The following is an 18106-nucleotide window of genomic DNA, read 5'->3' as shown; positions in this document are numbered from 1 at the left end:
ACTACTTTTGTTGCAATGGATCAGAGCCGATCTCTGAAGTCCCGTTTCTCGGTCTTAAAGAAAGCTGGGCTATGCTGGTTTTTACTTTCCGGCACATGCTAACAAGATTGGCATAAGTGATAAGTGCCAGTCATCAAAACTAGCGTCAAAATTGGTGTAAATTCGGGCATATTTCTCACTTCGCACCGATCCAGGAAACTCCAGGCCACTGAGAACGTAGACATCCCATAGCAGTCAAACAGAGCAATTATTACTCTAAACCAGCAGGCGAGATCTGAATCGCAATGACTGTGTAAAAGCAAAGCATATATATGTATCAAAAACTGCAAGCAAATCAAAGAAATAATTTGAAACAAAGCAACAAAAATCTGAGCAACAAGCTGAAATGGAGCACCGCTGAAAACAGTTATAAATAATGTAACTCAAAATTACTACTTCCAAGTAAATCAGGGAATTAAGACCAGAGAGCACAAAATAGAAATCAGGTGAAACGTAAAATTAAGATAAGACATCAGAAAATGCTTCTTCAGTGACTAAATATTAGACATGATATTAGCAGCAAACAAGAAGAGCATAGTTCAAATGGAGTTGGAGGATATAAAGACTTGAGATATTAAAGGCATGAATGTTGATGAGCCAAAAAACCCTTAATTGGCCCCGACCTTTCTTGTGAGTCATCATTGGTTATCAAGACTCATTTAAATGAAGACTCAGGGACAGATTACATTATCAGCCCCTGTAAACCTTACAACATTGTCTAAACATACATCCCACATATACCACACTGCAAGAGATAGTTAGTCATGGTTAGTCATAATGATTTTACAATTTCTTTTAAAAAGGCACAAAGAATTGACGTCACAGCTAAAGTACATTTAATAATTTGAAGAACATTAGCCTCCCTATTTTTTTTTCTTTCTGTAGTTCGATTTTGAGTGACCTCCACAGCATCCTTCTCCAGTATGATAACATTGACATTGTTGCTTTGAACAGCAACAGGCACTAGAGGTACCAGCATTATTTCACTTCCAAACTGAATGTCGCGCATGTTTTGAAGACTATTACAGCATTTCCAAACAGAAAACAACCTGCGTTCCAGTGTTTATTTATTGAGAACATATTTAACTGCAAAAAAAGTCAAATTATGGTTAAATTCTTTTATTCTACTTTGTAATATCAAAGACAGTTTGTAGAAATTTATTACAGAGGTCAAAAAAGGTGTGTATTTGTACGTTTTAAAGCATGGTACCAAAAAGGTCAGAACACCAAGATTATAAGGCAATTGCCACAACTGTCAAATCACCCTTGATAGAAATTTAAATTTTGTTCTGCAAAATTCAGCTGCAAAAACAACTCTAAAGATCCTTCCATTCATGTATTCAAATAAAAGTATATTGTTTGATACATGCCCAAAAATTTATCGGTTATGTGCTATAGATAGGAATTTCAGTCAGGCTATGATCTTCAAAATTTACATAAAGAAAAAACAACATTTATTTTAGGTATGAAAGCAAGCTTACCTCTTTTAAAGAGTATCTACTATGGGTGATTAAAAATAAATATACAAGTAATTTTGCCACTTCCACGACTTTTGACTCATTCGAGTTTGTAAGAAAAAAAAGTTCCTCTTCCCCACTGAGAGGCACACACCTCATCAGGTCCTTTGCCAATGATCACTTTGAGCTGCCTAGGACAGCAGTTGAGTGACTCGGCCTCCTGTTCTCTTCCCTGTGGAGAAATGCTTGGCCTCTATTCAGTATATCCCCTCACGCCTCAAGCTTGATCATGAATCTCTCATCTATCATCTCGTTTTCCACTTGTACAAGATTGTTAGTGCAAATACCAACCATCATTTTCCTCTCATCAACTGGCAGTATGTAAAACTTACTTTATCATAAGACAAAATGTTTCACAGTAAACTGTGGTCGTGCACAATAGTATTTTGAACAGTTAGGGCAAAACTGAATATACACTCGGAGAATGACGAGTTTTCACACTGTTTCTGGAGGTGATTTTAACAGAATAGTTCCATTTTGAACAGATATTTATCACATACAGATAGAACCCAGAATAATGTGTCCAAATGCCATCCAATACAGGAAGTGCAAGTCAAGAAACATATAATTTAACCTTCTGGTGCAAAGCGATTCTGTTTGGTGGGTGAGGAAATCAAGCCGCAATTAAATGACATGTTTGTGACATGATTATAAAATAGAACAATGAAAGTTAGATTAGCAACTCAAAAAAAAAATCACTGTCAGTCTTTAAATACAAAGCGCAAGCCTTCTGTTTCAAATCCAGTATCGCACAGCAAGAGTTTTTAAAAGTACATAGTGGAATTACACTGTAGTTCCAAAGTGTGCTTGTGTGTGTGTTTTTTTAATAAAGTGGATAATTATAGTGGAAACCATATGAAAACTTGATCAATTTTCATATCCCATTTTGTTATTGGTATTTCAATTCTATCCATTTAGAAATCTAGCAATAATGCCCAGCATAAAGCACTGTACACAGGATTCCACTGCACAGTGTTACAAAGGAGTTCAGTTGAGGCTCTTGAATGCGGAGATTCCGGAGACGACAAACATTTTACATTACTGCTTTTAGCCCTATAAATTAAAAATCTTCGGTATAAGCATTTTTAAATACAATTCAAATTTCTAAATGTTTCATGTCAGAGAATTTGTTAAAAGAACAGAATATATTTACAATAATTATCCCATCGCAGTGCCAAATGTGCTACATCTCCAGGGACTTTCTGCACAAGTGACTCTTTTTGTCCTTCCGGATGACATTTTATTCTGTCTTGCACTATTCAGAATCTGACTGAAATCTTAAAAAAAAAAGTTAATGGTTTGCAGACATAAATGTATCTCACCTTGTTTATCCACTACTAGGTCAGTACAGGTTTATCTGGAAACCATTTCAAATTTTAGGACTAAGCAGATACTGAAAATGAACACGTCAGCTTGATGGTGACTGCATCCCATTTAGGAATACCAAAGAAACACTGGCTCTAAGATTCTACAGCACTGCTCATTTTTTGGACTTTTCTTTTTAAAGTAAAAAAAAATGTCGACAGAGCTTTCATTATTAAAAAGTAAGTGATTTCACGAAAGAGTAAAGGTTCTCCTGATATGCATGTAGAGTCTGAACTTTTCAACCCTCCAAAGGGGTTGCGAGTCATGATCAACTCTAGAAAATATACTGAAGAGAAATCATATATGTCCATGATGAAAACAAATTTCAGTTATGATGCTGCCACCATCTCTTGTTTCGGCGTGTTTTTAACAGGTGCTTTTTCTGTTCAAGAAGAAAAAAGAAAATAAAAAAAAGTTAATTCCCAATTGAATTTTCTTGAAAGAATACAATTTAAAAAATCTACACAGGTACAAACTAAATGGTACCTGAATTTTAAAATCCAATTGTCAGCATCAACCATTCCCAGTTCAGAATGAGGGAACAGCTCTCTCCACTGTGTCCCAATGTGCCATGCTCCATCCTTTACTGCATCAGTGGACCATTTCCTATTCCCATCCCAGCTATCCAATGAATTAAATCCCATTGTTCAAAAAATTGCTTGGTAGAGCACCATATATGTAGCGGTGTACCAAGCCACATTTGTACAGTGGAATTTAACGAGAGAAAAATTGTAAAGATTCAATGATGTCCATTTATTATTTTGGCATGGAACAGATGTCCGAGCATACAACATTTGTTAAGCACTTGCGCAAAAGGGACGTGCTCAAAAGTTAACATTCCACCTCACATGCACAGTATAAAGCCAAGCACTCCACTTTAACAACCGCAAACTTATTTTGCTTTTGTTCTTTCATTTATGCCACCTGTCATTCAAACTGCAAGAGGGATTGCAGATTGTAAAAAAAAAGTTGACAAAACTCCATCTACCAACATTTTGCAGGTAGTTTAAAAAATATCCTTTGCTCCTTTTAGACCATATCAAAAAGGAGCAGACTCTAATAGGCCTCACACAAAACTGTGGATAGAGACAGGCAGGCTTTGACTCCCAAATTTATTTGAAATGGTATTATTCTTTGCCTTTTCTTCTCAGATCCTATTCAATTGCTAAATTCGCTCCTAATGAAAAACTGGGATGATTTGCAACTCCAACAGCAATTAAAACCTGAAGGAATAAGACGCCACACTTGTGATAGTTAATTTTCAGTGCCAGAGAGGTTGATTGACAGTAATTAACATCTATCACGTCGTTAAAAGCATACTTAGACTGAAATAGACAAGACTTAATTTTCTGTGGCGAGTTGAGTTTGTATCTATTGCGCAGGTACAGCAACTTCACACCATTCAATGCATTTCAATGGTGAGAGAGGTAGACAGTGAGATCCCGTTTTCGTAAAGTTGACGGCAGAGCGGCACAATTTGGACAGCAACTTTGAGTTTATCTGCACATCTGCACCTTACCTGCAGTTGCTGTAGCATTGGTGCATAAATAATGGCGAGCTCCATTAGCCCACTGTTAGTGTGAGAGCAAATTAAGACCTTCGAATTGTAAGAAAATAGTTCAAAAAGGAGGAAAATGACTTCCCTCTTGAACTATATTCATGGCCACAATATATTTAAAAGGATTATTAGATACAAAGCGGAGCTGCATCAACTTTCTGTCAGAATACAGCATATAACCCAGCAAGAAGCAAAAATGCACGAGGGTACTTTTCCCGAGCTCGTGCTACTGCCCACTGACCACACACATTAGGAATCCACTGGTAACCTACCCATCATTTGCTGTTCATTCATTTTTCCAAATGGAATAAGTGAACATTACATCACCAGACTGATTCCCAGGGTGGCAGGACTGACATATGAAGAAAGACTGGATCGACTAGGCTTATATTCACTGGAGTTTAGAAGAATGAGAGGGGATCTCATAGAAACATATAACATTCTGACGGGATTGGAGAGATTAGATGCAGGAAGAATGTTCCTGATGTTGGGGAAGTCCAGAACCAGGGGTCACAGTCTAAGGATAAGGGGTAAGGCATTTAGGACCGAGATGGAGAGAAACTTCTTCACTCAGAGAATTGTGAACCTGTGGAATTCTCTACCACAGAAAGTTGTTGAGGCCAGTTCGTAAGATATATTCAAAAGTGAGTTAGATGTGACCCTTACGGCTAAAGGGATCAAGGGGTATGGAGAGAAAGCAGGAATGGGGTACTGAAGTTGCATGATCAGCCATGATCATATTGAATGGTGATGCAGACTCGAAGGGCCGAATGGCCTACCCCTGCACCTATTTTCTGTGTTTCTATGTTACAGGAAATTCTGCAGCTCAAAATATCCAAAACAAAACACACAAGCTCTTTAAAAGCCACAAATTTAAAGATTTTCTGCAAAACTGAATTCAGCTTGTAAATTTGAAATTTTGTGCGTACCTTTTTCTCTTGCAGGGATATTCGGTAATGGTTCTGCAGGAACTTCTGGGAATTCAACTTCTTCCTGAAAAGTTTAAAGAAAACTTTTTCTATTAGTAACTGATGTCAAAGCAGGGATCGGGATACTTGTACATCCTACAAAAGCGTTAATAAGATTATGCATTTAGCCTACAAAACAGAGATTCACATTTGGAGGAAAACAAATTTAGATACGAACATTATATGAAACTTATGCCGGTCAGCGGCAAAGGAGCAGCACTCGCCGTTCACTGTGCTTACAACTGCCCACAGACTTTTCACAGGCTTTTGAGCGGCAACTTGCTGTCATTGGGCATTTGATCTTCATCGTCCTCATAGGCAGTCCCTCGAATCGAGGATGACTTGCTTCCACGTCAAAAAGTTCACAGGTGTTCAATGGTGGACCTAAAATTTCAGGTCCGAACTAAATCTTGAAGGGTGGAAGATGCCTGTGCGTGGATTTTTTTAATGTGTGGTGACCGCTGCACACCAGCCATCACACGGACTTGACAGAGCTAGGTCTTGGTCCAGTAGCAAGGATTAACCAAAACGACTGGAGACCTGCTCTGCTGCATGGACCTAGTGCGCACACATATTGCAGTGTGGGCTGGCCTGTGCTGCCCCTGGGCCCTCGCCTCTTCTGGGCCCTGAATTTGCGCCTCTCCTGGGCCCCGATCACATAGCGCAGCGCCCTCTATGTGGGATCTGTCGCGTGTGAGCATGTCAAGCAACAGCGTGCCTTTTTAACCAATCAAACTGAAGAATCCTCAGAGATACCGGGAAGTATAAATTAGAATATTTATTTAATTGTAGAATCATCGACAGAAAGCGAAATAAGGGGCAAGAAAGATGCAATTGAGAGAGGGGGGGGGGGGGGGGGGGGGAAAGGAAGAGATAAGAGCCAGAAAGTAAAATTAAAAAACATTTAAAAATCTCCATCAATGATTAAATACTGATTGAGACTTTACACTTGTAAAATTACATTTTCAGTGTCAGAGAGGTTGTTTGGCCGAAATTAAGACTGATCACCAATGTTACCCTTAAGCTGCATGGCCACGCAGCGCTCCTGGGGTCCCTCACAGTCGGTGAGCCGGCTTTTAAATTGAAAAAAAAACACGCTTGTATGGACTTTTGAATGGGCGCACAGCCCAAAAACAAATTTACAGGGAACTTCTCACGAGGTTACAAATTCACTTACACTTGTATGCACCAGCCCTAACTTTTTCCGGCGCGTTTATTGGGTAACTACTGCAATTTCACACCCTTACATGGGTTTCAAAGCCGAGTCTCTCGACGAGGTACCGGATACACACAGCTTGTGGAGGAGCAGGGGAAATCAGACAGCATCGTCCTCATTTCTGTGTTTAACAACGCATTTGTGGACCCTGGAAGTTGCTGTCCGATTTTCTCTATTATAATGGTGAACGCTGTTACCTCACTGTTATTCTTAACGCGCAAACGGGCCAATATTCATAGGATTAGCTTTAGTTTTAGTATAAACTTAAGAGTGAGTATTAAAGAACATTTAAATGTCGATGTTACTGAGATTAAATCCGTGAAAATGAACGAACAAGGGAGAAGAGCAGGTTGTGTGTTAAGGGGCTGGCAAACCTCAGGTGTTAATCGTTGAGTAATTAGATGAATGCATATCCTCACCTGAGTTATAGCATCTAGTTCGGCCAGAATTGCATCCTCATCATCTTGAGATAAACCTCCAGCTAAAATTTCATCAATTTGCTGAAATAACAAAAAGCCGTGTTAGGACACATTTGGCAACCTTTCATTGTTTTGGTTTTAATCCTACATATATTGGCATTAGTAGAAAGATTTGGCTGTGCATCACATTACTCACCCGCTGGTATTCAACAGCTTCCTGGGTCTCATCCATTATTCGTTCTACTTCTTCAATAGACATGACCTGAAAAGAAAACGTTTCTTTAGTTTGCTACTGCACCAGTTTCAGAACTTTTACATTATGGTATTATTCGGACCCAAAGGGAAGATATCTTTAGTTGCTCGGAGAAATATTTAACATTTAGGAGGTTTCACCAAATGTAGCAATAGCCCCTACTTTTCAGATACATACCTCGTGCATCTTCTGAAGACAATCGTTTCCAATTTTTAGCCCTTCAATAACTTTCATTTCTATTTGAGTAAATTCAATGTCCTGAACCTTTAAAACAAACAAGAATAAAGTAAAAATGCAATATTTTCACGTTTCAAAAAAAGGGACCAGTTTTATTCATTACAGCAAGGCCTGTATTTGGAGTGGGGAAGAAGAACATAAGAAATAGGAGCAGGAGTAGGCTATTTGGCCCCTCGAGCCTGCTCCACCATTCAATAAGATCAATAAGATCATGGCTGATCTGATCTTGGCCTCAACTTCCACTTCCCTGCCCATGCCCCATAATCCTTGACTCCCTTATCATTCAAAAATCTGTCATCTCCACCTTAAAAATATTCAGTAACCCAGCCTCCACCGCTCCCTGGAGCAGAGAATTCCAAAGATTCACGACCCTTTGAGAGAAGAAATTCCTCATTTTCGTTTTAAATGGGCGACACCTTATTCTGAAACTATTCCCCCTAGTTCTAGATTTCTGAAACTATTCCCTCTAGTGCTAGAAAGAGGCAGTAGAGAAACAGAAATTAAGAGAGCAGGAAATATCAGCTTCCTATCAGAAAAGGGACAATTGGGAAACATTCTTGGTTACTTAGCCATCATTAGACACATTAATCTACTTAATTCATCAACAAAATTAACAAGCAACCTGTTCTGTTTGTGTGCTCATCAAGACAAGGGATGTTACTGCTATACGAATATTATCCATTTCCAACACTCGATACTCAGTGTAAGCATCGACAGTATAAGTGTGATATTTTTCCATTTCTCAACAGCTATTCTGAGTGAGTGCAAATTAGGGCAGTTTTGTATTTTGTACCAATGCTGACTGGGAACTGGATTAAATCTGTTCATATGCAGTTCATGCAAGGTACAAACAGCCAGACGGCTCTTAAACCCATCATTCGGGGGGAGATTTTAAACCACTTTTTAAAAGGAGGTCCAGTATCTAATTCACTGCACATCTTCCTGCCCATCAATTTATTTTGCTTTAATTAATATTGACATCTAAATAATTAATTGAAGTAAGGAAAAGTTGAATGGGATAAGGAGACGACGAGGAGAAAACAGGGAGAAAGAGGGGTTAAATAGAAGGATGAGGGGGACAAGGATGAAGGAGGCATGGAGTGGGGGCAGAAATAGAGGAGGAAATATGGAATGGAGACAGGAAGAGGAAAACAAAGTGATGGGGGATGAAAGAGTAAGGAAGAAGGGAAGGAAGCAAGAGAAAGGGAGGAAGAGCAGAGTGAGGGTTGGGGAGATGAGAAGGCAAGGGAGAGAATTTCTATAGAGAAACTCAGACGAATTCGCCCAGCAAGGTAACCCACGATTCCTAACAAACTCAAAATGGGTGTGTGTATGCACACTTAAATCAAGATCACAACCACAGACAATTTTTCCTATCATGATCTGATGCATTTATGTTCCATGTTGTTATCCAGAACTGAAAACTGTTCCTTACCATTTGTTCAAGGTTGCTAATCTGAACTTCAGTTTTATCAAGAAGTTGCTCCTGATACCGTTTCTTCTTCAGCAGAAGTTTGGCTTTCCTGAAGAACAAAAAAATCTCTTAAGCAAATGGCATTCAGATCTTAAATACTCATTCCTCTAATTCTGCCCTCCTGAGTATCCCTGATTATAATCGCTCAATCATTGGTGGCCGTGCCTTCTGTTGCCTAGGCCCCAAGCTCTGGAACTCCCTGCCTAAATCTCTCCACCTCTCTTTCCTCCTTCAAAGCGCTCCTTAAAACATACCAGCTTTTGATCACCTGCACTAATTTCTACTTATGTGGCTCAGTGTCAAATTTTTATCGGGGAATACTCCTGTGAAGCGCCTTGGGACATTTCACTACGTTAAGGGCGCTATATAAATACAAGTAATTATTGCTGCTAGCTTTTATGACTGAACACGTGTGCAAGAGAGAAACTGAAAAAATTTGTTACGGTCGCTCTCTCCCACCACATTGTTGTGGAAATTTTACATTTATTTGAACATCTGAATTATAATCTACCTCTAATGAAAATCAATCAAGGGGTCAAATACAACTAAAACAAAATCTTCAAAGCTGTGACTGTAATACACAATAAAGTACTTTAACCAGTGTAGTAACCTGTTCCGGCTGAAATCAGGGACTGAATATTCCAAGTGACCCATATCTGCTACTTCAGATCAACTGAAGAGAATTCCGCAGGAGGATGATCTGGATGAGCCAATTGAGCTTCCTTATCTGTACTTATCTTTGAGAAATTGGATAGCAAACCTCAGAGTCCTGCTCACCTGCTTTCCTTAATGGACTTAAATCTGCAGAGGTGAGATGAGAGAGACAGAGTGACTGAGCATTTGGAGAAATATGAGCTGATCAGAGAGAATCAGCATGAATTTGTAAAGGGCAAGTCATGTCTAACAAACCTCGTTGAATTTTTTGAGGAGGAATTGTGCATGGAATTGGAGGCAACCTATTGGCTTGAACAGGGAATTGGTGAGGAGGTAGGAGACAGAAAGTAGGTGTAATGGGCTAGCACTCAAATTGACTAATGGTGTACTGGGGCCACCGTTTTTCACTATGTTTACAAATAACTTGGATGAAGGAATGGAAAACCATATATCTAAGTTTGCTGACGACACTAAGTTAGGTGGCATGGTAAACAGTGTGGATGGGAGCAAAAAGTTACAAACAGACAGTGATAGATTAAGTGAGTGGGCAGATGGAGTTCAATGTCGGGAAGTCTGACCTCATCACTTTGGACCCAAGAATGATAGATCGGGAGTATTTTCTAAATGGCAAGATAGGAATTTGGATGAGTAGCGAGATTTAGGGGTCCAAGTACTGAAGTCACTAAAAGCTAGTGGACAGATACAAAAAATAATTTAAAAGGCTAATGGAACGTTGGCCTTTATTTTAAGAGAGCTGAAATACAAAGAAGTAGAAGTTATGTTACAGCTGTACAGAGCTCTGATTAGACCTCAGCTGGAGTTTTACATTCAGTTCTGGGCACCACAGCTCAGGAAGGATATATTGGCCTAGAAGGGGGTGCAGCACAGATTCACATAATGATACCAGGTCTAAAAGGGTTAAATTATGAGGACAGGTTGCATAGACTAGGCTTGTATTCTCTTGAATATAGAAGATTAAGCGATGATCTAATTGAAGAGTTTATGATTAAAGGATTTGATAGGGTAGGTAAAAACTATTTCCTCTGGTGGGAGAGTCCATTACAAGGGGGCAGAACCTTAAAATTAGAGCTAGGCCGATCAGGGTTGATGTCGGAAAGCATTTCTTCACACAAAGGGTAGTGGAAATCTCAAACTCTCTCCAAAAAGCTGTTGAGGCTGGGGGTCAATAACAAATTTCGAAAAGGAGATTGATAGATTTTTGTTAGGCAAGGATGTTAAGGGTTATGGAACCAAGGCGAGTAGATGGAGTTGAAGTACAGATGAGCCATGATATAACTGAATGGCAGAACAGACTTGAGGGGCTGAATGGCCTACTCCTGTTCCTGTGTTGTGAGGAAAAGGGATTTAAAACAAAATATATGAAGAATCAAACTTAGAAAGGGTGAAACATTCCCGGCATGGACTGGTTGGGCCGAAAGGCTTGTTTCTGTGCTGTATATCCTATATAATCCTGTACTACAGCTGCAAGACTGATATGGACTGCTACAGAATAATACACTTAATTGTTGAATTTTAACAAGTCAGTAAATGTCACAAGTTTACAAAACACTTGATCCAATCCTGCGATACCCACTCTTTCTTGCCACCACGTAGCAGCTGCCGAGCTAGCTCCCGCTCCTTTTCCAGCTGAATAGCAATTCTCTTCTGGTATTGCTTCAACTTGTCACGTTGCTGTTTTAGTTGCTAGAAAAATAAAGTGGAAAGAATTAAATACAGATGAAAATATATCCCCATTTCATCAACCAATTTAACAACGTGCTGGAACAGACAAAGTAGTTCACTTAATGCAGCACTTTGTGTTCAGTTTATTTGGATTTCAGGGATTCCCCAGGCTTTTAAAATAAAAGCAGTGCTTTAACTAATGGGCATCAACTGGCTTCAGTGAGCTTGAATGACAAACCTTTATTCACAAGTTAGATACAGATGAAGGAGGCCACCTTAACGCAATCCCACCCGCCCACCATGCTATCTGAAGCTGAGTTCATGGTCAGACCATGCTTGAATACCATCAGGCTCAGCCTATGGAATCAGTTGACTAAAGTGTGTAGCTTTTGGCGTGAGCTGAACAGGATGGCTTTGGTCTTGCTGTCGTTGAGTTGGAGAAAATTCTTGCCAATCCCTGACTTGATGTTGGATAGCAGTCAGCGGCCGCAGAGTAGGATATTGATGGCGAGGTAGAGCTTGGTATCATCAGCATGCACACAGAAGCTGACCCCATGCCTACAGATATCAAAGGGAGTGTGCAGATGGGGTAAAACAAAAATGGCTCAAGGATACAAGCTTGGGCACGCCTCAGGTGACCGTGTGGAGGCAGAAGTTATACAGGGTACATTGGGATAGGTCGGAATGGAGTCAAGCATTGGTGGTACCATGTAGTTGAACTACAGTGGAGACATAGTGCAGGACAATAAAACAACTTGTATTTATATTGCGCCTTTAATGTAGTGAAATGTCCCAAGGTGCTACACAGTAGTATTATGAGATAGAAACATCAACACCGAGCCGCATAAGTAGAAATTAGCGCAGGTGACCAAAAGCTTGATCAAGGAGATATGTTTTAAGGAGCGTCTTGAAGGAGGAAAGAGAGGTAGAGAGGTGGAGAAGTTTAGGCTGGGATTTCCAGAGCTTGGGGCATAGGCAACAGAAGACACGGGCACCAATGTTTTGAGCGATTATGATCAGGGATGCTCAAGAGGGCAGAATTAGAGGAGCACAGACATCTCAGGGGCATTGTGGGGCTGGAGGAGATTACAGAGATAGGGAGGGATGAGGCCATGGAGGGATTTGAAAATAAGGATGAGAATTTTGAAATCGAAGCATTGCTTAACTGGAAGCCATTGTCAGTCAGAGAGCACAGAGGTACCATGGTCACAATCATATAGGATGTCTTGATTTTGTGTGCAGGACTGAAATCAGACTAATGGATTTGAACAAGGGGTGACAGGAAAGGTGATCACTGAGCTGGATAGAGAGGACACATTCAAAAAGGACCTCAAAGATGGGTCGAAGCTGAAGACGGGAGATTGAGCTTGAGTTGTTAAGGATTGGGGTAATTGACTCTGACAGTTTGAAGAGAAAGATCCTGAAGAAAGGAAGTTATTGATGTCAGCCAGCATGAGACAAATGAAAGATAGTTACAAGGAAAGGATTTGAATCAAGGGATCTGCAGATGGGTCTCCCGGAGGAAAATGCGTGGGAGGAATAAGTTAGAGAATGATATGCAGTTCGGAGTGGAATTGTGGATGGGGGAAAAAGATGAAAGGACAAGGTAGCTGAGCCTCGACGCTAGAGATGAAAAAATCTACAAGATGCGGAGGAGAGCGAGCAAAAGAACTTCCATTTATAGAACACTTTTTATGTCCTCAGGACATACCCATGTTTCACAGCCAATTGTTTTGGAGGAGAGTGAGTTACGTAGCTAATTTGCACAAAGTAAGATACAACAACAACTGAATGAATCATCAGTTAATGTTTTTTTCATCGAAAACAAAAGAAAAGAAAAGGCTTGCATTTACAAAGCACCTTTCACTTTACAGGCAATTCATTCATTTTGAAGTATAGTCCCTGTTGCAGGGTAAACACGGAAGCCAATTTGAACAAAGCAAGGTCCCAAAAACAGCAATGCAATAAATCACCAGTTGGAGGGTGTTGGTAGGATAATAAATGTTGGCTAGGACACCAGCTGAGTTAATTTGCTCTTCAAGTCTTTTATATCTACTTAAGCTCAGTTTAATGGTTCTTCTGGAAGATGGCACCTCTGACAAAGTAGCACTCCCTTAGTACTGCACTGAAGTGCAAGTCTAGGTTCTGTGCTCAAGTCTCTGGGATGACACTTGAACCCATGACCTTCTGACCCGGAGGCAAATGTGCTACCATTGAGCCAACTGACGCAAAGCTCAGTTGGCTTTGGACACTCAAATTGTGGGAATGCTGCACAGAAGTTGAATAGAATGATCCCATGAATAAGGGTGCCCGAGTAACTCTTTCACAAGCATGCAGTCTCCTTTACTCATCCTTTCAAGAATCGCAGGAGTGAAAGCAAACTGGATGTTTACAATATAATGAGGTGACATCCTGAACAGTAGAATTTCCAGATCAGTTTTGACATTTAGAAGTTTAGTCATTGCTTCATATGCATTTATAATTTTTTATAACAATCCGACTCGCTGACAGAAGTGGGTTCACCAAGAATAAAGAGGTAACGTTCAGCTAAATGTCATACAGCACAATTACAGAATACCAACCACCCATAGCGAGGTTATCTGAATGCGATGTAAATTAGTGAAGCAAAGCAATGGCATCTCCCAGTGGTGGAAATATATATATACACATACACACTGTTTAAATTGGATTTCTATACAACACATAGCATAAAACACTTGGAGTACTGTTTCAAAAATTAATTTTAATACATTTAGATCACAACTAATAGAAAGATAAACAAATACAATGGCACGGAATGCGACGGCACTCGCTGCTGACCTCGAAAAAAGCTGCCCACAAAGATCTTGCGATCTCTGTGGCATGAATGTCAGCTCTCCCGACCTCAGTTTGAATCTGGCGCTAAATCAAGCGTCCAGCAACAGTGATGTCATCAAGCTGGTTAAGCAGCCAATCACATTGAAGAATTCTCACAGAGCAAACTAGGAAGTAAAGTGCACAGATTATAAATTGAAATTGTAATAAATCTTAGAGAAATAAAGATTGGGACATACACATATGATTAAAGTTGTAGCTGAAATATCAAACAAACTTTAAAAACAATTATATTAAAAACTTATAATTCTTAATCGTATTAATGGAAAAATTTGACATTCCACAAATAGCAAATTCATTTTTCAGGGCCAAAACGGTTGTTCACCAGTCAATGCAGTATTAAAAACCGAGTTACACTTCTTTCAACAAGGCTGACGTTTTGGGAGTTTTATCAGCGATTCTCCAGTGTAAAAGAAGTGATTGAATTGATTGCTGGCTCTGGGGAGCTCCACAGCGCAGCCTGTGGCTGAGCTGGGAATGGTTGACTGCAACTTCAGGATTTCCACATTTATCTGCGCACGCGCTAAATCCTGAAGTTGCTGTCAGTTTCAGAGGGGTAATGACGGCAAACGCTGACAGTTTCGCCACCATTACCACCGCAAAATCCGGGCCAATACATTTTTACAGAACAATACAAAGCATCGCTTTAAGTGTATATATTGTCAACCGACGCCTAAAACAGATTATCTGGTCATTATCTCATTGTTGCTTGTGGGACTTTGCTGTGCGCAAATTAGTTGTCACATTTCCTATATTACAGCAGTGACTACACTTCAAAAAGTACATCATTGGCTGTAAAACGCTTTGGAACATCCTGTGGTTGTGAAAGACGCTATATAATTGCAGTGTCTTCCTTTTTATACGGCATAAAACTAGATGAGACACAAGGGTAGCATGTGCAAGGAGTTCAGGTTGATGACCAATGCTGAAAATCTGATTTAGTCTGGAAAACCACCTTGTATCCAACCAGGAGCAGCTAGTGTACTTGTTCAGGCACGATCTGACTCCAAAACAAAGTGACAAGAGATTCCCAGCGATGTTAATCACCTTGTTTGACACAGCATTTAATTTAAACCCAGTGGGACGCCAAATCTGGCTTAGAGTGCACTTCTTCAACCTACTTAGTACGTATCTAAGCATGCACGCAGATCTTCCCTAAACACTTAAACAGGAGTGAAACAGGGTTCAGCATGGCTGAAACCTGAACTGTAGCTACCAGTCTCAGCCCAGTGGTCACCATTGTAAACGTTCACTCAAGTGCCAAGCACAACACATGGGGCTCAATTTTCCCCAATGCCGTTTTTTGGCGTAATTCAAGAGTTATGCCCGTTTTTTTTGGGCCCGACTATGCCAAAAAAAACATTAAAACTTTCCCCATTCTAATTTTTGAAATTGGCGCCACACAGCCTGTCCTTTAGCTTTGCGGGCGGGGGGGGGGGGGGGGGGGTGGGGAGAAGAGGGGCGGTGGAGCGAATGTCTGCGCCGAAAAAAGTTGTACTCATTCTGGAGGAGGTGCTGGTGCCGCCCATGGAGGTGCCAGCCCCTTTCCTGAGTGGTGCAAGTGTTGGGACGTTTTATGGTTTCAATACAGTCCGAGGCTGCGAGACCCAATGGGGTGCAGCGAGCCACACCCAGTGTGAGGAGGGGAAGGAGAGCTCGACGGCGCTCTCCTGAAGTGCAAGATATAACAGATGTGGTTCAGATGATGGCAATGAGTAGCGAGAGCATTGACCTTACCCGATCACTCCTGGACACCATCAATGGGGTGGGTGATGAGGTAGCGGGACTGTCGGGAGAAGTAACAACACTCGCGAGAAATGGAAACACAGTCTGAGTACACTAGGGATGGAATTTCTCAGGTAGCTGCTGAAATAAGGGAACACGCCCAGACCCCACGCCTATTGACAATCAACTGCCACTCCCACTCCAATCCTTAGATCAGCCTCTGAAACGTAGAAACATAGAAAATAGGTGCAGTAGGAGGTCATTTGGCCCTTCGAGCCTGCACCACCATTCAATAAGATCATGGCTGATCATTCCTTCAGTACCCCTTTCCTGCTTTTTCTCCATACTCCTTGATCCCCTTAGCCGTAAGGGCCATATCTAACTCCCTCTTAAATATATCCAATGAATTGGCATCAACAACTCTCTGCGGCAGGGAATTCCACAGGTTAACACCTCTCTGACTGAAGAAGTTTCTCCTCATCTAAGTCCTAAATGGCCTAACCCTTATCCCAAGGCTATGTCCCCTGGTTCTGGACTTCCCCATAATCGGGAACATTCTTCCCGCATCTAACCTGTCCAGTCCCGTCAGAATCTTATATGTTTCGATGAGATCCCCTCTCATCCTTCTAAACTCCAGTGAATAAAGGCCCAGTTGATCCAATCTCTCCTCATGTGACAGTCCAGCCATCCCTGGAATCAGTCTGGTGAACCTTCGCTGCACTCCCTCAATAGCAAGAATGTCCTTCCTCAGATTAGGAGACTAAAACTGTACACAATATTCCAGGTGAGGCCTCACTAAGGCCCTGTACAACTGCAGTAAGACCTCCCTGCTCCAATACTCAAATCCCCTAGCAATGAAGGCCAACATACCATTTGCCTGCTTTACCGCCTGCTGTACCTGCATGCCCACTTTCAGTGACTGATGAACCATGACACCCAGGTCTCGTTGCACCTCCCCTTTTCCTAATCTGCCACCATTCAGATAATATTCTGCCTACGTGTTTTTGCCCCCAAAATGGATAACCTCACATTTATCCACATTATACTGCATCTGCCATGCATTTGCCCACTCACCTAACCTATCCAAGTCACCCTGCAGCCTCTTAGTGCCCTCCTCACAGCTCACACCGCCACCCAGTTTAGTGTCATCCGCAAACTTGGAGATATTACACTCTATTCCTTCATCTAAATCGTTAATGTATAATGTAAAGAGCTGGGGTCCCAGCACTGAGCCCTGCGGCACTCCACCAGTCACTGCCTGCCATTCTGAAAAGGACCCGTTTATCCCGACTCTCTGCTCCCTGTCTGCCAACCAGTTCTCTATCCATGTCAGTACATTACCCCCAATACCATGTGCTTTGATTTTGCACACCAATCTCTTGTGCGGGACCTTGTCAAAAGCCTTTTGAAAGTCCAAATACACCACATCCACCGGTTCTCCCTTGTCCACTCTACCAGTTACATCCTCAAAAAATTCTATAAGATTTGTCAAGCATAATTTCCCTTTCATAAATCCATGCTGACTTGGTCCGATCCTGTCACCGCTTTCCAAATGCGCTGCTATTTCATCCTTAATGATTGATTCCAATATTTTCCCCACTACTGACATCAGGCTAACCGGTCTATAATTACCCGTTTCCTCTCTCCCTCCTTTTTAAAAAAGTGGTGTTACATTAGCTACCCTCCAGTCCATAGGAACTGATCCAGAGTCGATAGACTGTTGGAAAATGATCACCAATGCATCCACTATTTCCAGGGCCACTTCCTTAAGTACTCTGGGATGCAGACTATCAGGCCCCGGGGATACATTGGCCTTCAAGCCCATCAATTTCCCTAACACAATTTCCCACCTAATAAGGATATCCTTCAGTTCCTCCTTCTCACTAGACCCACTGTCCCCTAGTACATTTGGAAGGTTATTTGTGTCTTCCTTCGTGAAGACAGAACCGAAGTATTGGTTCAATTGGTCTGCCATTTCTTTGTTCCCCATTATAAATTCACCTGAATCCGACTGCAAGGGACCTATGTTTGTCTTCACTAATCTTTTCCTCTTCACATATTTATAGAAGCTTTTGCAGTCAGTTTTTATGTTCCCTGCTAGCTTCCTCTCGTACTCTATTTTCC

The 18106-nt window shown here is 41.1% G+C and overlaps 1 protein-coding gene across 1 annotated transcript in view; it reads right to left on the bottom strand.

Annotated features, from left to right (window-relative positions):
* Window positions 1-1142: 1142 nt before the first annotated feature.
* The window catches only part of chmp6b (charged multivesicular body protein 6b), a 42604-nt gene continuing 25640 nt past the window's right edge, over window positions 1143-18106 (bottom strand). Inside the window, exons 2-8 of the mRNA XM_070858229.1 lie at window positions 11295-11404; window positions 9008-9095; window positions 7513-7599; window positions 7279-7344; window positions 7083-7163; window positions 5409-5472; window positions 1143-3303 (exon numbers count right to left, since the gene is read on the bottom strand). Coding sequence (XP_070714330.1) covers window positions 3251-3303; window positions 5409-5472; window positions 7083-7163; window positions 7279-7344; window positions 7513-7599; window positions 9008-9095; window positions 11295-11404 — 549 coding nt within the window. The 3' untranslated portion in view covers window positions 1143-3250. The remainder of the gene's footprint in view (window positions 3304-5408; window positions 5473-7082; window positions 7164-7278; window positions 7345-7512; window positions 7600-9007; window positions 9096-11294; window positions 11405-18106) is intronic.

The sequence above is a fragment of the Pristiophorus japonicus genome, chromosome 16 (assembly GCF_044704955.1).
Source record: "Pristiophorus japonicus isolate sPriJap1 chromosome 16, sPriJap1.hap1, whole genome shotgun sequence".
Lineage (NCBI taxonomy): Eukaryota > Metazoa > Chordata > Chondrichthyes > Pristiophoridae > Pristiophorus > Pristiophorus japonicus.
The sequence above is the reverse complement of the archived record's forward strand: the minus strand, read 5'-3'. Positions and strand labels throughout refer to the sequence as shown.